Below are 22,609 nucleotides of genomic sequence, written 5' to 3'. Positions count from 1 at the left end.
AGGTCTGGTATATCTGCAGCAGATAAAACAGTGATTTTATCAAAATTTCAGTAATCTGAACAGTAAGTGACACATTGCTGAAGTCAGGGTCTCTGCCCCTAAAACATGCGTCTCTGAGCACCATGTCATACTACATTTCTCCTGTAGTAGCCATTGCAGGATTAACGTGCCATCCATCCACAGCTTCACCCAGTGATCACTGCTGATTCCTGGAGGTTTTAGCTGCTGAGTCTTCTGTGGTCAATTGAGCTGTTAGAAAAGTGGTTACACATTTATGTTGCAGCCCCTTTAAGGGGACAGGCTGTATTGCTCGTGAGAGGATCGCATCACAATCCTCGGACTGGCCCGGCACCTCTCCTGACCTGAGCCTGACAGCTGCATAGAAATACATCAATCTTTCACGCTCAGGTCAGGAGAGGTGCCGGACCAGTCCGAGGATTGTGATGCGATCCTTGCATGAGAAATACGGCCACCTGTCTGCTCCCTAACAGTTATTCTTTTGCACAAAAGGGGGATAGTTCTCAAAGCCAGATGACATGTTGCCTCCATAGCTCCTTTGTGGCTTGTATCCTTGCTCACCAGAGCAGTCTAACCACTCATCAGAAACCAGTGACATCATGAGGGCATGGAGAAGACAATAGCTTATTACTTGAAGGCAATGACTAATTCTAATGAATAGTAGAATTCCTGACTAATTATTGTGGATAGTGTAGAGGATTGATAACATGTCACACTTTTTCTACCCAGTCATCGATCTCATCACTGCTTTTTCCACTCCAGTAAATCTGAATAGACAACTAACATATAATTTTATGAAAATCAAAGGTTCTGGTAATTCCACTTATGCATTGGGTTTGGCACAGGAGAGGGCACATAACTAGTGATGTACATGAAGGGGGCTGGCTCATTTCAGTAGCTAAGCCATTCTTTGTCTATGCATTAGCCAAGAGAAGGGGACTGGGTTTACCTAGTTCAAATATATTTTTCTCCAGTCTCAGAAGTAGTCATGTTTAGCATAGATAGGACAGGATCACTTCATAATTAGGAAGATTTTACCACTGCTAGCCAATAAAGAGATTTTTCACGTTGGTATGGCAGTGGTTGTATGATACCACTCCTACATATAGAATCCACTGCTCTTCCTAAAACTTCATGTGAGACATATAAGAAGGTTGTCCACATTATGCATCGCTTTTTCATTAGAACGACCCAAAATAATGTCATCCCTGTGGTCGCCAGCAATAAGCTGTAATCTGCAAGGGAACCTGGTGGTAAGTACCACAAGGGCAATGCATTTCTCAGTGCCCGGTGAAATCAGTGGGCTTTCCATGTAATGCATGGAGATTCTAGGTCCTTTACAAAAAGGGGAGACCTGGTAGCTGCTATTTGTTCCAGATAATTGATAAGAACGAATGAGGACCCCCTGTATATTTAATCCAAATATGAGATTTAAAAGTTGGTTCAGGTTTGTTTTCCTCTTCAGGTTTAGTCTACGACACTCTGATGCTGAAACACCAGTGCACTTGTGGGGACACCAATAACCACCCAGAACATGCCGGGAGAATACAGAGCATCTGGTCCCGTCTACAGGAGACTGGGCTACTAAACAAATGCCAGGTGATTCATGTGACTGTTAATATGGCTGGGTAGGATCTAATAATCACACAGAGGGGTGGCATGGGATGGCTCACAGATTGATGTATGTAGCTGATGGTGAGACGTGTCTGCACAAGTGTGTATATATGGTTGGCACTGAGCTTATAGAGATATTTTAGTGGCAATCATTGGGGTTATATAGACTAAGAGTGACACGATGTCCCTCTCACAGCGCGTGCGGGGCAGGAAGGCCACGCTGGACGAGATTCAGACGGTACATACAGAGCATCACACCCTCCTGTACGGGACAAGCCCACAAAGCCGCCACAAACTGGAGAGCAAGAACCTGCTGGGTGAGGGGCTGAAGACATAGCTACTGGCTGGGAATCAAGATGGAGTAGTAAAATTTAGAGCTGGGTAAAAAAGTAAAATTTTGGGGAGGGCAAAAAAAAACAACAAAAATAAGGGGTTGAGGGTGGGTGATTTGATGCAAAGAAGGGGATAATAATCCTACATAAGGGACTTAGATGGACGGTGCACGAGAGCACCAAAAGTGTATCTCATCTACATGAAATCTCTATAGAACATAGTAATGGTGGGTCACACTTCTTGTTTTCCTCTTGTTATAATCTCAATATCTCCAACCTTCTTTTTCAATCATCCAATAGGACCACTCTCCCAGAAGATGTATGCAGTGCTCCCCTGTGGTGGCATCGGGGTAAGTTCTGGCACATTCTCATTTTTGGCCATTTAGTAGATTTACAATCACTATAGCAGTAAACACCCATCTACCATGTACTGATTTCCCTTTTATGGACCCTACTCCAGTGTCCTCCACTTTATTCATTATTACAGGTGGATAGTGACACAGTATGGAACGAGCTCCATTCTCCACCGGCAGTAAGAACAGCTGTAGGATCTTTGCTTGAATTGACATTTAAAGTTGCGTCTGGAGAACTGAAAGTAAGTCACAAATGCACAATATTATTCTATAGGGGTACTATGCTGTGTTATCCACCACTGAACTACATTCTTTGCAATCCCATAGAATGGATTTGCTGTAATCCGTCCACCAGGACATCATGCAGAAGAGTCCGTTGCTATGTGAGTATCGTGAGAATGGTCTAGAATAGATAATGGTTCAGCTAACAACATTGGGCCCCAAACTCATTCGTTTAGAATATGACCTAAAATGGGAACTGTACTTTTAACAAACTTTGCATAAATCAATAGTTTAGGCGACTAAAAGAAACTTTGCAATATATGTTATCAGTGAAATTTGCTTCCTCCTCTACTTATGAGACATTTCTCCCCCTCCTCCCAAACTCACCAGATGGATTACCAGCACAGTGAGGTGTCAGGTTACACTTTTTATGGAAATAGGATGGGGAAGGAGTGAGGAACAAAGTGAAGAAACAGGCAGGGGGGGACACAGAAAGATTGTGCAGAGCTTTCTAACAAGTCTTTTACTTCACTACAGTGCTGGATTCACATGCACACACCTCAGTGTATAACATTGTATAATAGCTGTATATCATTACCCATACTGATGCTTATTTCTGTGTGTTAAGTAAGGAATGAAGAGCAGGAATTCCTCTCTTGTGTGCTTTGTATAAGAGATCATAGTACTCAATTTTCTCCCACCATCTCAGAATCTGTTACACATTAGATTATAGAGCTTGCAGGGTGGAAACTATTGAACATTCAGGATGCAAGTCATAGTGTCCAAAAATAGTGTTATTCATCATATACACACACATCACAGCTTATTCTTAAAAGTTACTTTTGAAGATACGGTTACCCTTTAAAATAAGCCCTGTGCCTAACCGTCACACTGGCAAAATGATGTACATGTGGGAAAACCGTAAGTTGACCATAGACTGCTTTTCAAGTCTCTAATATGGCTCACTGACCTTATACCCCTGTGTTTGTGATCCAGGGGATTCTGTTTTTTTAACTCTGTAGCCATTGCTGCCAAACTTCTCCGTCAAAAGATGAACGTGGGTCGGATCCTCATAGTCGACTGGGTGAGTTGCCAAAATTGCAAAAATATAACCAGCCATTATTTATAAAATAAGTGACTCTGATTTAACTCTTCTAATCCTGTTTATAGGATATTCACCATGGCAATGGAACCCAACAAGCCTTTTACAGTGACCCCAATGTCCTGTATGTGTCTCTCCACCGTTATGACGATGGGAACTTTTTTCCTGGCAGTGGTTCTCCAGAGGAGGTGAGTCCCATTGACTTGGAGGGGCTCCAGGCCATGATTCATGGTATCAAATATGTATGCATATTATGTTTCTGTATTTAACAGGTGGGTGCCGGTTGTGGAGTTGGATTTAATGTGAATATTGCATGGACAGGGGGAGTGGAGCCACCTGTAGGGGATGCGGAGTACCTGGCTGCTTTTAGGTATTGTGTTAAACCCTATATGTATTCTTATTTTCCTCCAGTGTAAGTTGCACACTTTAGTTCTGCAAGCCATTGCTGCTATCCATTAATGGGACTGGTTGACCAATCATGGTAACCTTATCTAGATCAATGTCTTTTTATCTATAAGGTTTATATTTCTAGAGGTCACGTGTCTCCAAGGCCATCATTATGGTCATTGGTGAGCAGACCTGCCACCTCTTCGACCCTCTTCTAAGTTGTACTCCATTAGCCACATTAGGGAATTGTCAAGAACACTAAAGCAGAGAGACCAATGAGGGACGATAACGAAACGAGTTGAACTTTTAATTTTTATTTTGTAAATTGACCTATCAATAGTATTTAACATGTTTTGTCTGTCTTCCCAGGTTGGTGGTCATGCCTATAGCCCAGGAGTTCGCCCCAGATCTTGTCTTAGTCTCAGCTGGGTTTGATGCAGTGGAGGGGCACCAAAGCCCACTTGGAGGCTACTCTGTTACAGCAAAATGTAAGCATGAATGTAACAAAAATTATAAAAACCACTAATATGTGCGTTTCTAAGCCAGGGCTTATGATGAAGAACCTGGATTAGAGAACATCAAGAAAAAATACCAATTAAGTCATTCAGTAAATTTGATCTTATGTCTGCTTTATTTTGAAATAGCCCATAATTTTTGACTTGTGTGCTGTCGGGAAGATCACCACAGATGGTTATTTATGATCTATGTCCTTCTGATCTCAGTAATAGACAACGTAATATGATCCAATAGTTATTTTAGATAATGATTAGCCACATGAGACACTTGTGGCTTTAGATGAAGACCACATTGTATGGCAACTATATACACTGTGAAAATGAATTATTTCTATGTATGGTGTAGTAGCTGTATTGTTGGTGGTTACACCATTGTGCCACTAGTTCACCATGGTCTGGGTAAGTGTTGTAATTGCTGCCTCTACAACATTTCCAGCTATGGCACTGGTGATCTACCCAACCTAAGACCAGTGTAAAACTTGATTAATCTAGTCCACGTTGGTGATCATTTTTCATGTATAATCCTACTTAGAATTTTTTTCATCGGTCATGTTCATTACAGACCAAAAATGGAGATCAGAGGCTTGTAGCACAGTAGTAAGCAGCGTTATTGAATTTTATACGCTCCTCTAAATTACATCAATGCCTCCATTTTGTCTGCGTGCCACTTAGGTTTTGGACACCTCACCACACAGTTGAAGACTCTGGCAGGAGGTAGGGTTGTCATGGCATTAGAAGGAGGACACGACTTAACTGCCATCTGTGATGCCTCTGAGGCTTGTGTGTCAGCCCTTCTGGGAATGGAGGTGAGAACGGGATGGTGGAAGATCATGAGATATGGTGATAGGAGCCTTATTCATGCTAACTGGTATGTTCTTGCTCCATAGCCGGCGCCATTTGATAACAGCGTTCTGCAGCAGAGACCAAGTGCCAATGCAGTGACCACTCTAGAAAGAGTCATTACTATCCAGAGTAAGTGCTAGCTATCAATCACTAGTAGGACCGCTCACTGGACTCCTATACACACAGACACCAGGGATTTCAATTAATAACATACAAGTTATTCTGAATATTTTCCAACAAACCCATATATCATTCTGTTCAGCTTCTCCTTCTCTGTACCACAGTGTTCACAGATAAAACTGCTTGTACAACAGGACAGGTTTCCTTTAAGGACTGTGAGCTTTTCGTTTTCTGGTTTCATTTTTCCTACCCTTCATCCAAGAGCCAGAACTATTTTTATTTTTCCACTCACATATCTGTGTGAAGGCTTGATTTTTTGGATTTTTGCGGGACGAGTTATAGTTTAGAATGATGCCATACATTTCAAGAGATAATTCTACTAAAGAGAAAATAAAATTCCAAGTGGAGGTGGAATTGATAAATAACCGCCGTTCGTTGGTTTTTTGTTTTAGGCTACGTTCCCACAGTGAGTATTTGCTGAGTTTTTGATGTTGCAGATTTTCTACACCTATTAGCTAAACTGCATTTTTCATTTAGTTTTTATCACATTTTTTTCAGCCGCAGTTTTTGTCTCTTTTTTGGTATGTAATTTTGCTTTGTTTTGGATACTTTCTGTTATTTAGCTTAGGTAAAACTTTATGGATTAAGTCATGTGCGGAATTATATGCATTAGGCTATGTGCCCACGATGCAGAAAATTTTCTTGCCAGTCAAAAACACTTGCGGATTTTACACGCGTTTTTGACGCGTTTTTACATGCGGTTTTGGCTTGCGTTTTTCAAATGCATTGGGACCTCAAATCCGCATGCAGAAACGCACAAATAATGGACATGCTGCAGATTTTTCCGCTGCAGAAAAATCCGCAGCATGGGCACAGAACATTGGGGATCATGGGGCACGGATTACCAAGCGTTTTTAAAGCGTTTCTGCTGCGGAAATTCCGCATCAAAAACGCTTGAAAAACGCATAGTGGGCACACAGCCTTATAATGCAATTCCATTGCAGAAACGCAATAAAATCGCATGTGCGGTTTTTATTTGCTTTTCCTCATCTCATTTAAGTCTATGGGGAAAACATGCAAATTATAATACCGCAAGATAAATTGACCTGTTGCAGATTTCGAAAATATACCGCAGGTCAGTTTATGCCGCATAAAAAAGCACAGTGGGCATGAGATTTATATAAATCCCATTCACTATAATGCACTATGTTTTTTTTGCTCAGTAAAAATAAGTAACGTCAAAAATACTCATCATGGGAACTCAGTGTTGTATGATGGCATTTTTTTGCATGGCGAGCTGAATTTTTTATTTGTACCAATTTGGGGTCCATATGACCTTTCAGTTCCTATTCCATTTTTTGGGGGAGGTGACATGACCAAAAATTAGTAATTTTTTTTAGATTTGCTATTTGCTTTATAGGAAAAGGGAAGTGATTTAAGCTGATATCATTTTTTTATATATATTTTTAATAGCTTTTTACATTTGTTAGACATGAACCTGAAATCAATTTATTGGGTATGCAATACACTGCAATACTATAGTATTGTGATTTACTGTATAATCACCAGTCTCATGAAGCCTAGTCAATGGCTGGGCTTCATAGAAATAACAACTTAGCAGATATGGGGCCTGGTAGATCCTCAATTGCCATGACAGCCCATCAGCACACTGCAATTAAGTCATTGGGGGGGGAAATGCCCTTGGAAGTGATTACCATTTCCTAACCCCCAATTCAGGTTCTGGCTGTATCATGCAGCTGGCACCCATGCTGTATAGAGCAGGCTCTGTTTCTGAGCCCGCACCATATAGTGATGCTACACTTCTGCTGAACATCTATGGCTGGTATTACCATGCAGTTAATAAGCATAGCATCGTTATTGCATTACTGTGGAAAGAGAAGAGTGAATCTCTTTAGTATCTCCTTCATGCAAATGGATATACATAAATTTTAAGTGGGAAGTAATTCCACATTTTGACGTACAGTACATATATAGCTCAAAGGGTTTGAGGGGAGCTGAATTTAAAAGTTTTACTGGGAGGGCAGCTATGATAAAAAATGAATGCATTATTATATGGATATCATAGCTGCTGGAGTACATACGTTGAAAATTAATCTCTTAATGGCTGTATATTTCTGATATTATGATGGGGATATTGTGAGTCCAGCTATAGAAAGAAAATAGCATGAGTCCACTTACATACAGTCTCCGCTCACACAGTGTCACTGACAAGTGCAGCTTATACTGAGCAATGAGAGATCTCAGCAGCGGGGAGGAGGGACACTGATCAATCGGGCTAGGTGGGCGATGATTGATTTCAAACATTCCGGAAGTATTAAACTGTCATTTTGATGTGAATTTTATCAGGTCTAAGAAATCTATGTCATAATGTATACAGTTTGCATTATAAAATCTCCAATGTTTATTCTTTTTTTTTTAATAAGGGGAAGTGTAACCATATGTTACTCTGTTTTTTAATGGCTTTCATGATGTTTGATAGATTAATAAATAATGTGTTAATTGTATAGTTTGGCCCATTACGATTGCGGCAATAGTAGTTATATATCGTTTATTTTATTTTTTTATATTATACAATATTTTGTACAACAAAAGGTTTTTTTACTTTGAATTTTTTTTATAAGGACATTAAACTGCTCTGCGTAATAACTTTGTGAGCAACTCTCCTTTGGTAAAAACCATAGAAATTAGCATCTTTGGAGGCTCATATCTCTGGAACTCTATTGCAGATTTAAAAAAGAAAAAAATATATACTACTCAGGGAAGCAGTGTGAATAAAATAAGAGCAAAATCTGGCCACTTTTGACCTGGTGACAGATTCTCTTTTATGGTCTAATGGATCCATCATTAAACTGTTGGAATTAAAAAAAATATATTTTTTATTTTCCATAGGCAAGCACTGGAGTTCCTTAAAAAACATTGCTCTAAGCCACTCCTTCTTGGAAGCACAACGAGGTGAGGTGGAGGATGCAGAAACCGTTAGCGCATTGGCATCATTATCCGTAGATACAGAGCAAAGTAATACAGACTGTATCTCCAGGTAAAAAAACCCAGTGACATGTGGCATTTATTACACAAAAATATTTTTAAAGGGTTATTTGGTCTCCGAAGAAAAGTCTGCAGTCACTACATGTGACTGCAGACCGCTGAATTGTGGCAGTGTGTGATGCACACACTGTCATGATTACATTTTATACCCTTTGCGTGTGGGCAGTCACGTGACTTCGTACATGCAGTATACATACTTGTGGTCACATGCTGACTAGTCTCACCCAACTCCTCTCAATAGAAGAGAATTAAGAGAAGCGCTGGAGTCTAGTCGGCATGTGACCGCAAGGGGGCTGTGACACTATACGCATCATTTACTGTCACAATTTGGCAATATGCAGTGACATTGAGTAACTACACACTTTTCTTTTGAGACCAGACCACTCCTTTAACCACTTCGCGCCAGAGCCTGTTTTTGCCTTCGTGACCGGGCCAATTTTTTCAATTCTGACCACTGTCACTTTATGAGGTAATTACTCTGGAACGCTTCAACGGATCCCCCTGATTCTGAGATTGTTTTTTTGTGACATATTGTACTTCATGATAGTGGTAAAATTTCTTCGATATCACTTGCGTTTATTTGTGAAAACATCGGAAATTTGGCGAAAATTTTGAAAATTTTGCAATTTTCAAACTTTGAATTTTCATGCCCTTTAATCCGAGAGATATATCACACAAAATAGTTAATGAATAACATTTCCCACATGTCTACTTCACATCAGCACAATTTTGGAACCAAAATTTTTTTCTATTAGGAAGCTATAAGGGTTAAAAGTTGACCAGCGATTTCTCATTTTTACAACAAAATTTACAAAAACATTTTTTTAGGGACCACATCTTATTTGAAGTGACTTTGAGGAGCCTTTATGACAGAAAATACCCAAAAGTGATACCATTCTAAAAACTGCACCCCTCAAGGTGCTCAAAACCACATTCAAGAAGTTTATTAACCCTTCAGGTGCTTCACAGGAATTTTTGGAATGTGGAAGAAAACAATGAACATTTAACTTTTTTTCACAAAACTGCTATTTTAGCCTCAAATTTTTAATTTTCACAAGGGCAGCCAGAAAAAATGGACCCCAAAATGTGTTGTGCAATTTCTCCTGAGCACGCTGATACCCCATATGTGGTGCAAAGCCACTGTTTGGGCGCACGGCATGGCTCGGAAGGTAAGGAGCGCCATTTGACTTTTGGAATGGAAATTTGACTGGAATCGATAGCGGACGCCATGTTGCATTTGGAGAGCCCCTGAGGTGCCTAAACAGAGGAAACCCCCAACAAGTCACCCCATTTTGGAAACTAGACCCCTCAAGGAACTTATCTAGATGTGTGGTGAGCACCTTGAACCCCCAGGGGCTTCACACAATTTTATAATGTTGAAGGGTGAAAATAAAAAAACACATTTTTAACACAAAACTGCTACTTTAGCCTCAAATTTTTAATTTTCACAAGGGCAGCCAGAAAAAATGGACCCCAAAATGTGTTGTGCAATTTCTGCTGAGCACGCTGATACCCCATATGTGGTGCAAAGCCACTGTTTGGGCGCACGGCATGGCTCGGAAGGTAAGGAGCGCCATTTGACTTTTGGAATGGAAATTTGACTGGAATCGATAGCGGACGCCATGTTGCATTTGGAGAGCCCCTGAGGTGCCTAAACAGAGGAAACCCCCAACAAGTCACCCCATTTTGGAAACTAGACCCCTCAAGGAACTTATCTAGATGTGTGGTGAGCACCTTGAACCCCCAGGGGCTTCACACAATTTTATAATGTTGAAGGGTGAAAATAAAAAAACACATTTTTAACACAAAACTGCTACTTTAGCCTCAAATTTTTAATTTTCACAAGGGCAGCCAGAAAAAATGGACCCCAAAATGTGTTGTGCAATTTCTCCTGAGCACGCTGATACCCCATATGTGGTGCAAAGCCACTGTTTTGGCGCACGGCATGGCTCGGAAGGTAAGGAGCGCCATTTGACTTTTGGAATGGAAATTTGACTGGAATCGATAGCGGACGCCATGTTGCATTTGGAGAGCCCCTGAGGTGCCTAAACAGAGGAAACCCCCAACAAGTCACGCCATTTTGGAAACTAGACCCCTCAAGGAACTTATCTAGATGTGTGGTGAGCACCTTGAACCCCCAGGGGCTTCACACAATTTTATAATGTTGAAGGGTGAAAATAAAAAAACACATTTTTAACACAAAACTGCTACTTTAGCCTCAAATTTTTAATTTTCACAAGGGCAGCCAGAAAAATTGGACCCCAAAATGTGTTGTGCAATTTCTCCTGAGCACGCTGATACCCCATATGTGGTGCAAAGCCACTGTTTGGGCGCACGGCATGGCTCGGAAGGTAAGGAGCGCCATTTGACTTTTGGAATGGAAATTTGACTGGAATGGATAGCGGACGCCATGTTGCATTTGGAGAGCCCCTGAGGTGCCTAAACAGAGGAAACCCACAACAAGTGACCGAATTTTACAATCTACTCCTCTGTATAAATTAATCTAGTGGTGGGAAAATAAGTAGGTAAATGGTCACTAAACCCATAGATGAATTCCCACAGAGGTGTCATTTCCATAATGGGGTCACTTCAGGGGGGATTATGCTGTTCTGGCACTTTTCAGAGTACCAGAGCTAAAGAATCCCCCCTGAAGTGACCCCATTTTGTAAATGACACCCCTCTGGGAATTCATCTATGGGTTTAGTGACCATTTTAACTCGATGGATGATTTCCAGAAACAAGCACGCAATGGAAGGTTTAGATTCTGGAGAACCCCCCCTGGAAATTAAGTGAGCTCTACTCGAATATGTCATTCACTAAATGAACCAAATGTTTGAATGACAAATTGGGATACATTTTTACAGTTTAAAAACGTGGTTCTGTGTGGTAGATTTTAAAGCAGTCAGTGACGCATAAGGCTGGCAATGATGGGCATTGTGGGCAATAGTAGCGGGTATCACGCCTCATTCCTCTCTTAGTACATACACGACATCTTTTCTGGAGGTTCCTTCTTGTTTCCGTTGCTGGAATAAGTGCAATAAAATGTCGCTCAGTGAGTCTTTTCACATCCTCAGATTCTAATGGATGAGCGGGGCTAACACTTTGAAAGACAAGATTTTCAATTACCTTTTCTTGATAATCAAGAAAAGGATCTGAATTTCCTGCTTTTTTGTACAACACAAAAGAATTGTATGTGGCCACCTGAAACAAATAGATAACCAACTTTTTATACCAGGTATAGGACTTTCTTGATACCTGGTATGGCTGTAGAACCTGGTCTGCAAGGTCCACACCCCCCCCATGTGTTTGTTGTAGTCAATGACTGACACAGGTTTTTGCTTCGGAGTGGTGGATCCTAGTTCTACAGTGGCCCTTGTGGCATCTGTGTGGATCGAGCTGAGGACAAAAATATCCCTCTTATTCCTATATTTCAGGGCAAGCAGCTCTCCGTTGCGTACAGCCCCTGACTGCCCCTTTTGGAACTTTTGGTTGACCAATGGTTGTGGAAACCCCTGACGGTTTTTACGGATGGTCCCACAAGCCCGATGTTGTGTTCAACCAGACTTTTAAATAGGGGTATGCTGGTGTAATAATTGTCCACATATAGATTGTAGCCTTTTTGAAAAAATGGACTTATCAGCTTCCAAACAATTTTTCCAGATGTCCCCAGATAAGTAGGGCATCCTGGTGGGTTTAGTTGGCTATCTTTCCCCTCATATATGCGGAAAGAGGATGTGTATCCGGTTGAACTTTCGCACATTTTATAGATCTTTATTCCAAACCTTGCCCTTTTAGATGGGATAAATTGCTTGAGGTGCAGTCTTCCTTTGAATTTTACAAGGGACTCATCTATAGAAATATTTTGTGTTGGGGTGTAGAGGCTTAAGAATTTTTCTGACAAATTTTCAATGATGGGTCTAATTTTATATAACCTGTCATGTTCTGGGGCATTTCTGGGCAGGCATTGACTATTGTCGTTAAAATGCCAAAACCGCATGAGCATTTCATAACGGGTCCTAGGCAGAATGACTGAAAACATAGGGGTGGCTTGAACAGGGTGGTTGGACCAGTAGGATCGAATGCTCGTTTTTTTAACAAGCCCCATGGCAAATGTAAGTCCTAAAAATTTTTTTATTTCCGGGACATTAGTTGGTGTCCATAAATTTGCCCTAGCATAGTAAGATCGGGGATTCTTGCTTATGAATTGGGATGCATATAAATTTGTTTGCACGACAATATGCTCTAGCAAGCTGTCTGTAAAAAACAAATTAAAAAAATGAATTGGTCCAAAATCTTTCACCTCCACATTTATACCAGGAATGGCATTGAAATCAGGGCTGAATGGAGCAGCCGAATCCGAAGCCTCCCATCTGGGAAATGCTAGATCATGTGGCAAAGCCCCTTGTACACTGGCGTGCGCCAATTCGCTAGTAGCAGGGACAGCGCTTGTACTGGGCAGTGTTCCCTGATTTGGAGACGTTTCTCCAGTAGCGCTATTTGCCCCTATTGTTGTACTGGTCCTTGGGCTTGAGGATGGAACAGAATCACTGCTCATTTCTGGGCTCTCAGTGTCGCCGCTACTAAAGCCCTCAAAATCCATATCTCCATCTGAGATTGCGCTGTCATCAGTGTCAGAACACAGCAGGGCATACACCTCCTCTGCGGTATAAGTCTGACGGGCCATTTTATTTTTAGATTTTTTGACTGGACTGAACGGACCGGACTGAACGGACGGGACTGATCTGACAGGACTGACTGACCTGACAGGACTGACTGATCTGACAGGACTGACTGACTGACAGATCTGACAGGACTGACTGACTGACAGATCTGACAGGACTGACTGACTGGACTGATCTGACAGGACTGACTGACTGGACTGATCTGACAGGACTGACTGACTGGACTGATCTGACAGGACTGACTGACTGGACTGATCTGACAGGACTGACTGACTGGACTGATCTGACAGGACTGATCTGACAGGACTGACTGACTGATAGATCTGACAGGACTGACTGACTGACAGATCTGACAGGACTGATCTGACAGGACTGACTGATCTGACAGACTCACTAACCCTAACTCTTACTTTCTTTTTTATTTTATTTTTTTTACTTTCACAGTGGCAAGGCTGACACAGCTCTTGTCACACTGTTTCTCCTCTGCTCTCTCACTGAGATCGGAGGAGAAACAGTGTATTTATCAGGCAGATCGCCCGGGAAAGTTTGTTGCTAAAACAAACTTCCCTGGTGATCTCTCTGATTGGCTGGTGTGACGCTGACATCATCGAGACCTGAGCCAATCAGGTCTCAATGATGTCAGAGGTCACAGCACCGGGATCCCCGCCGCTCCTGAGGTATGTGGGGGGTCCCGATCGCCGACCACCAGCTGTTACTATCTTTTAAATGCCGCGATCGCTATGGATCGCGGCATCTAGAAGATAGGAACAGGTTAACATCATGGGGACCTGATCCATTCAGGTCCCCATGATGCCACATGTCAGAGCTATCGCTCTGAACTGGTACCGCAGCGCTAGCAGGACCCTGGGGGTCCTGAGCGCTGCGGGACCACCCACCGTTTTTAAACGTCGGCGCTGCACAGAGCCCGGGCAGCGCCGACGTTTATGTACAGTGGGCGGTCCTGAACCGGTTAAGGGTCAGATGTTAAAAGGGTTGTACAGAAATAGAAATCAGCACCACAATTGTCTATCGGTTGTGTCTGGTATTGCAGCTCATCCCAGTTGGGGTGAATTGAGCTCAGCGTCATCCTGTATATAGGTCTGACACTGTTTTTTTTAAGTAAAGCAGCCATGTTTTTCTAATTCTATATACAACGACTTTAAGAAATAATGTTATTAATCAGTCAATGTCTACAGCTAGGCAAATACTAATTCAACATCTATGTCCTTTCAGAGCATTGGAAGAGCCCATGGAGGATGAGCCAACGGCCTGATCGCCCGTCCTGGAGAGTCCACACACCACAATCCTTTTTTTATTTTCCTTTCTTAGTTTTTGTTATGGTGATCGGTTTATTTTTTCTATTAAAACCAAGAAACAGACAAAAAAAAAACAAGAAAGAAAAAAAACATAAACACAAGAAAACTCAATGGGTCAGATGTCATGTGTCCCAGCGGGCAAGACTAGCACACCCACCCTCCCTATGCTCGGAGACCCTCACTTTAGCTTACACGCCATGTTGAGTCTGGTCTCCCGTTAACACTAAATGCTACTGCCTAATGTCTCATTGATCTGTGCCTCGTACACCACCAATTCACACATAGGGTCCTTTTAATTGTGCCACAAATATCAGAGTGTACCCATCCATGCAGCCATCTTGTGATCCAACCTATCAATGGACTAGGAACCAAGGGAAGTAACACAAAGAATATTGTTCACCTCACAAAATGGTTAAATGGTTACTTCCAATAGGTTCAGGCAACATATGCACTTTATTGATCCATAATTACATTTATTGTGATTTATATATCTCCCTTCCTCCCAAAAATACTGTTTTTCCTAGACCTCTCTTTGTAATAGTACCATTTTTTTTTTTCATTAGCACAGGTTTAAAGCCGGCTCAGGTTTTTTTTGGGGTATTGCTGCTTAAACACAGGTATTTCTAATCTTTAATGTAAAGGAATACATTTATTAGAAACGACATAATTCTGGAAGCCTTGTAGGCTTCATATAGAAAAACAGGCCAGAGAGAACCCTGCCTTGTTGCCAATAGCAACCAATCAAATCTTCGCTTTTATTTTCCAACCTGCACTGGGAAAATGTAAGCTAGAATCTGATTGGTTACTGTAGGAAACAGCTTCCCTGCTCTAGGGTACCTAAATAAGGCCCATTTCGTACATGGAGACCAGGTTTTAGCCATCAATATGTTCTGTATAAACCATGTCCTAATAATACTAGTGTATTATGGCGTAGGGAAATCAGTTAAGATGGATATTACATGGCCTTAGTTCTCATTAGTGTCATGGCTTCCATTGGTAACAGCCATGACAGGTATAACGGATGTTTTCGATAGGTACCAGCTAATTTTGATGGTTCCTAACATTGGGGTCGTTCGGGGTTTCAGAATCTGTAAAAAACGGTAATGTAGACTATGTTATCGAACAACCCCTGACGGAAACCCAATGACTCAGAGGTGTAAATGGCCTTTTTGGCCTTAATATGGCTTTACTTGTGTTTCGATGGCAAGAATAACCTACAGTGCTGTTCTTGCTGTAAAAGAAAACCTGAAGAAAGATTGAAAGTCAAAAGGCCCCATCAGGATTTGTTGGAATCCACAACATAATAGATTTGCCAGGACTGTCATGGTTCCTTCAAGAACAGAAGGAGTGGCACTATTGTGAACAGAGCCTATAAGGAGTGCTTCTTTTCTGTATGTGGGGGGTTAGAGAATGACAAGGCCTGAGAAGAGGCTACCACGTTCATTTCTGACTACTCACCTGTGTTTGTGGACAATATCCTTTTAAACATATTAAAACGGTTCTCCCACCACAATATTACACGTCATAAAAGTCTGATCTGGGGGGCTCCAGCATCTGGAATCTGCCCCCTTATTTGAGGGAAGAGCCATTCGTGATCACCAGTGTGAATCTAATTAGCTTGATTTTGGGACTGGTTAAAAACTCCATTACGGGACGTCTTAAGGTGCCCTGCAGCTTAAATTGGGATGCTATCTTGCAGGCTCAGAAAATGGCTGCCACCACTGATTGTACATGCCAAACTTGACTTAACTTTTAATGCTGGTCCAGAATTTGAGGACCTATCATGGCATGAATGACACTTTGCTGTTTACTCCTGCATATGGCATCTACTGTAGATATTGATGCAAATCTTTGGCCAACGATTAAAGGGTTACTCCCATCTTAGAAAGTTAGCACCAAACCAGAGGACAGACAATAACTTTCTGGATGCCAGGGGTTCCATTACTGAGACCTCTGCCTTTCCAAACTATGAGGCTCTGAAGTTCCCAGTTTGAATTAAGCTGTTGATGCCCATGGGCACTACTGCTCCAGTTGTCTATGGAACAGCCAAAGGTAGATGAGTAAAGCTGGGTTCACATAGTTTTTCTCCTACGGTCAGTGGCTTCGTCATTGCTCACATTTGAACCTCCCTCAAAACGGGACTCGGGCACATGTGCCGATGGGGCCAATGACTATAATGATGCAGTTGGAGTCATAGTGTACTCTGTCATGCATAATTTTCTGCCATATTTGCCTATTGCAGGCATAGTTGACTACGTCTTGTTTGCTCACCTCAACTAGGTGTATACTGCCGAAAATGATGCACGACAAAGCACACTGTCACTCCGTCTGCATCATTCTAGTCAATGGTCCCGTCGGTGAATGCGCCGTTTTGAATCCTACTTTGAGGTGGTTAGAATGCATGGGAGAAAACGCTACGTGAACCCAGCCTAAGGGACTTCTTCTGAGCCGATTCTTGTGATCAGTGGGGATCCAAGCAAGTTACCACCTGCGGATGAGTGATAATTTCCTAAAATGGGAATAATCCTTTAAAATCTTCAGCCATAAAGGGATTGACAGGTTTGGATAACAGAATGTGAGGGTCACTTTGTTAGCCCTAATACTAGCTGGATGATATCCATAGTTTTCAGTCAGTGCTGGCACTCCACAGGAGCCGAATACCATACTTTTGCTCATTTATTGGAAGGGGTCTTAAAAAAATAACCCAAATGGGGTAAGCTATTTAAAGGTGTCCAGAGAACCACTTTAACTACTTTGTAATGATAAAACTGCCCATTTGACGCCAATCCCTACAGGGCATCAGAACAAAGCCAAGTGCCCCTCTACATGTATGTGTGTGTGTATATGTGCATTTTACCCATTTACCATGTAACTGACCCGGGGTTGACAAAGTAACAGTGTATGTGCTTTTGTGTTAATGTGAACATATACACACACCTCATACAGCTAGATTGGAGAGGCTTCTCCTGCCAAGGACCAAATTGAAACAATTACGTCTATTGAAGGTTTGTAAACATTATTTATTGCTTCTCTCTGTAGTTTCACAACCTCCCCTCCCCCCCATTCATATATTATGTTAATAATGAAACTTTTTGACTGCTATGCAAGTCAGCCCCCTATAACAACGACGTAGCCTTCAGGTATAGAGACACTAGAAGACTTTGCGGATGCCAGGCTCTGATTACAATTTTTGGGTTTGAATTGAAAGGCTTCACACTACACAATCGTATGGGTACCCGGTTTTACTTTTTAATATGTTGAGATCTATTTTTTAGGATGGAAATACTATTGTTTCAGTAATTTTGTACAGCGCTAGGGCTGCACACTAATATTACTTTATTATTTTACATCAGTGTTGCCTAGCAACCACCTTATTCCCTGTCTCGGTGACCACTTTCTTAGTGCAACTAGCAGCAGGATTCTCTGTACTGGTCCATTCGAGAGGACACAAGAAAGTGTATCTTCAGACAAAAAACTGGTAAAATAAATAGTCAAAAAAATTTGTAATTTATGTACTGCCTGTGTGCCGAGAGACAGGACAACCCCTATTGCTATACTTAAAGACGGGGTATCCCTATAACTGGGCCTCTATTAGTCAGACTGATAAGCCACTGCAAAGAGTTTCCCCTGATCTGGAAGATGTAACAGCCATGTAATACATGGTCACTTATTCATTTGAATGGTTGCCCTCATTGCCCTTTGGTAGTCAGCTGGTGGGTCGCAGTGCCACAAACCTTCAAGGCAATGAGAATAAAAAAATGTAATTATAAGAGTAGCAACAAATATATCAAATAAAACACAAAATTTATACTAAGTATAAAGTTGTATGTGCATTAACTGCTGCTAATCCTGTAACATTGATGTATGCCCCCGCGCCCGTTTATTCATTTATTGGAGGCTCTTTATTTTGAGCTCTCTTTTTGACTTCCCATTGCACAAACTAGGCAGCAGGATATTTTGTAATATGACCTTGAACGTCCCCAAATGTGAAACTCAACTTGCTACTATATAGCATGTTATATACAGGAACCATTAATGAGGTGCATTATGTCTGCGTGGTGCAGCAGGGACTCAGTGATTTATAGGGGGGTCTCAAAATCTAAAAAAATCACGTGACGCTAAGTGCCACAATTTTGTCCCCCCCCCTTTTTAAATAATATTATTTTATGGACATTTTAATAAATATGTGCACATTTTATACATGGTAAGATAGTGGTGATATTCTATCCACTGAATTGCCACTAATGGGGCATTGTATGTTAAACAGTGTATTATATCTTCATGGCCTGAGCAGTGGGGCTAATCATAAGGTCCCTCTTGACCAGTTACCAAACAGGGACAGGATTTTATATAGTCCCTCAATGGAAGGTGAGTGGGGATGGTTCAGTGGTACAATTGCACCCACCAGCTTTGTTTTTTAAGGATGTCAGACACATTAGGAGTGTAACTGTCAGGTGAACACTGGCTCTACATAGTAATTAGTGGTGAGATGATGAGTGTTTAGGCTGTGTTCTGTCCTGGTTGGGACTAAATCAAGCACTTTGTTTCCCAGTTGGCTCAGTCTGGGGTCTCTTCCATCATACAGAAACATTTTGTGCATCACGTATAAAACAACAGACAAAACCTTTTGGTATAGCCCATTGCAAACAAATTCTTGTTTTTTTTGCAGTGCAGATTACCAAATTAAATGAATGATTGGATTGGCTGCTTTAGGCACTATCATTTATACTTAAGGGGGTAGTCCAGGATAAGAAAATCTTTCAGAAACAGCGCCTCCCCTGACCATTGGCTGTGTCTGGTATTGTAACTAAGCCCCATTAAAGTAAATAAAGATTAGCTGCAATACTATACACAACCTATGATCAGAGATGATGTTGTTTCTGAAAGAAAGCAGCCATGTTTTTTATACTGAACATCCCCTTTAAGGCCCTGTTCTGATCCATGTGCAATTGAATAAATGCACCATTTATAGATTCTCAACATATTAAATAAAAGATTTGGTCATGGACATTGTTTACAGCGTACTTGTTCTTACTGAGGCCAGAACTTTTGAAAAAGGAGGGTGGGGGGATGGGATCCGGTACGGGTGGATATACCTTTTTAATAAAATGATGTCTTAAGGCTTTGACTCTTCTCACCATCACACGCAGTGGACTTGTGCAACTGTCTCGTAATTTGTCGTGTAAATAAATATATATATTTTTTTCTAAATTAATAAAGAAAACCTCACATGTTGTTCGGCAGTATTACGTGCAGAGTCGGGGGCTCTGGGTGGACTCCATGAAAGACTGGTCCACTGTGAACTCCCCTTTTTGTGTGTCTCTATGTCTCCCTCACATGCTGTGGGTATGAATTTTCATCTGAGTATTTTGTAATATGTCCTGTTTGTCCTTGTATAAATAAAAATGTGCTCAGACTTGCAGGAAACTCTGTGGGTGTCTGATTTGATGTGAGGTTTCAAAAAAAATGACTGAAATTATTTATTTAAAAGCTTATTCCTATCTTCACAAATGGGTATTGTCAGATAGTGCTTGTAAATACAAGCAATTTTGCACTTTACTGCTTATTAAAACTTTCAGCCCTTCTTGAGATATTAACACTTTTATTTTGTTTACAGATCGTTGCCTTGGTGAATGTCCACCTCTGCTGGACAACAAAACGTGCATGCTTACAAGCACTTTTTGATTGAGCTTGTAAGCACTGTTTTGAAACTAGCAGGATCTCTGGAAAGCACTGTAAGCTCCCAATTCCGGCCAAGCTAGACGGCAGCGGTGGTCGGTGTCCTAGGCAATGAGCTGTAAACAAGGGAAAAGTGTTAATATTTCTAGAACAGCTGCACATTTTAACAAGCAGTTAATTGCAAAAATGCATGTTTTTACACACACGATCAGATAATATCCGTCAAAGAAAATGGTAATAACCCTTAATATTATAAGGTCATGTCCACACTAGTGTACAAAATAAATCAATTACATTAACAATAAAAATTATTTTTCTTTACAATGAAATGTATGTTTTGTTAAGATCTCTGCTTCCTGTCATGTATTAAAAACCTACACTATTGACTTTCATGGAATATCAATCGGCCCTAGTCTTGTGATGGACAAAGATGGGCTCGACTTGTTACAAGACACAGCCATTATATCTGGACTATAACGCCGGACACAACATCCCCGCAGGCATATATAAGGCAGTTGAGTTCGGGTCAGGAGATCTGTGGCCTGTCTGGATATTCTGGTCAATATTCATGTTTCACAGACATCTGAATTTGGCCTAATTGTGTGATTTTCACATGACCAGAACAGGTTGTTATCCACTGGAAGTAAATAATAAAGGCTCCTACTGAATGACTGCAAGCAGAGATCTTGAAATAAATGAGGAATTGATACTGAAAGTGTATTAGAAATTTTTTTTAAAAAATTGCTGAAACAGTAATAGATGGTCTGTCTGAGATCTGGACATATCTGGTTTAGTAAATAATTGTATTTCCGCTAATATAACAATTTTGGAGCAGCTTTTCTTATAACCGTGTTGAGCTGTTCCTCTGTTACTTCTCATAAAAAAGGATGAATGAGGTAACTACTAAGTCTCATCAATTAGGTAGGAGTCTGTTCATAAACAGCCTGACACCTGACAATTTCAGACTGTGAAGACATACCTTATATCAAGGAGAATGGTAACTGGCTGCTGGACGTGAACCTTTTACCTTCCAGGATCCCCGTCATGCAATGTGCACACTGTCACGATTCCCAGGTGTTCCCAATTTGAGATGGCGGTCATGTGACTACATATATGCAATTTGCATACTTGTGGTCAAGTGCCGACTAGACTGCTGAACTTCTCTCAATTCTCTTTTATTCAGAGAAGCCAGGTGAGGCTAGTCGGCATGTGACCACAAGTATGCAAATCGCATATATGCAGTCACGTGACTGTCCATTCACACAGGGAATACAGAAAAATTGTGAGGAAATTGGATAACCCCTTTAATGGGGCATCCCTGCCTAAAGGTATGGTACCTAAGGGAAAACACAGGCAACATATAGTGCCACTCGGAGTGCCTACAGCTCTGTATTAAGATGTGATAAGAACTCTGTGTGTGTGGTCAGACAAGGTCTATGCAATGAGTTTGGTTTTGTTCATAGACACTAGTGATGATCGAGCATGCTTGTTGCTCGAGATTTACGAGCATGCTCGGGCGAGCACCTATTATCTTCAGCGTGCTCGGGGGTTACGTTTTCGTCGCTCTGTGAACATGATTTGCGACTGTATGACAGCTTTAATACATGTGAGGAATGCTGGAAAAACAGGCATTCCTCACATGTATTAAAGCTGTCAAACAATCGCAAATCATGTTCACGGAGCGACGAAAACTTAACCCCCGAGCACGCTGAAGATAATAGGTGCTCGCCCGAGCATGCTCGTAAATCTCGAGCAACGAGCATGCTCGATCATCACTAATAGACACGCTATGTTCATACTTGCAATATGACTTCTGCTTATATAGGAGCCATCACAGATCTGCCTTTTTTTCCCCATTGGCTTATGATATATCAGTCAGGTACCAGTCTTGCAATACTGCAGTAATCTAAACTATTCTGACCATCATAAAACAAATTTATATACAACCCCAGTTCCAAAAAAGTTGGAATTCTGCGTAACAAGTACAGAAAACAAGAATGCAATGATTTGGAAATCTCTCATAGATCTATTTTATTCTCAAGAGAACATAGAAGTATCAGAAGATGAACTTTCTACATTTTTCCATTCAATTTGTAAAAATTCACTTAGAAGTTGATGGCAGCAACACATCTCAGAAAAGGTGGGATAGGGTCATGCCTACCATTGTGGAGATTCCCTCTTCTTTTTACAACAGTCTGTAAATGTCTGGGAATTTAGGAAACCAATTGTAGGAGTATTGGGAGAGGAAAGTTGTCGAATGTAGGATTCCAGCCGTTCAGCAGTCCTGGGTTTTCTTTGCTGGATTATTCATTTCATAGGTAAATATTTTCTATTGGTGAAAGTTCTGGACTGCAGGTGGC

At 41.2% G+C, this 22,609-nt stretch overlaps 1 protein-coding gene across 5 annotated transcripts in view; it reads left to right on the top strand.

Moving 5' to 3' along the window:
- Positions 1-19,794, top strand: part of HDAC5 (histone deacetylase 5) — a 124,394-nt gene extending 104,600 nt beyond the window's left edge. For 4 of the 5 annotated variants that reach the window (XM_073683263.1, XM_073683264.1, XM_073683262.1 and 1 more), the window contains 13 exons: positions 1,484-1,617; positions 1,829-1,949; positions 2,265-2,314; positions 2,425-2,559; positions 2,645-2,700; positions 3,536-3,623; positions 3,710-3,829; positions 3,914-4,011; positions 4,398-4,516; positions 5,216-5,349; positions 5,431-5,515; positions 8,417-8,564; positions 14,488-19,794. In XM_073683263.1, the coding sequence (XP_073539364.1) occupies positions 1,484-1,617; positions 1,829-1,949; positions 2,265-2,314; positions 2,425-2,559; positions 2,645-2,700; positions 3,536-3,623; positions 3,710-3,829; positions 3,914-4,011; positions 4,398-4,516; positions 5,216-5,349; positions 5,431-5,515; positions 8,417-8,564; positions 14,488-14,527 (1,328 nt within the window). In that variant the 3' untranslated portion in view covers positions 14,528-19,794. The remainder of the gene's footprint in view (positions 1-1,483; positions 1,618-1,828; positions 1,950-2,264; positions 2,315-2,424; positions 2,560-2,644; positions 2,701-3,535; positions 3,624-3,709; positions 3,830-3,913; positions 4,012-4,397; positions 4,517-5,215; positions 5,350-5,430; positions 5,516-8,416; positions 8,565-14,487) is intronic. The other variant, XM_073683261.1, reaches the window with a different exon arrangement.
- The last annotated feature ends 2,815 nt before the right edge of the window (positions 19,795-22,609 follow it).

This window comes from Phyllobates terribilis, unplaced genomic scaffold, assembly GCF_046119375.1.
Source record: "Phyllobates terribilis strain yellow unplaced genomic scaffold, ASM4611937v1 Scaffold_5__5_contigs__length_657084704, whole genome shotgun sequence".
NCBI classification, from domain to species: Eukaryota; Metazoa; Chordata; class Amphibia; order Anura; family Dendrobatidae; genus Phyllobates; species Phyllobates terribilis.
The sequence above is the reverse complement of the archived record's forward strand: the minus strand, read 5'-3'. Positions and strand labels throughout refer to the sequence as shown.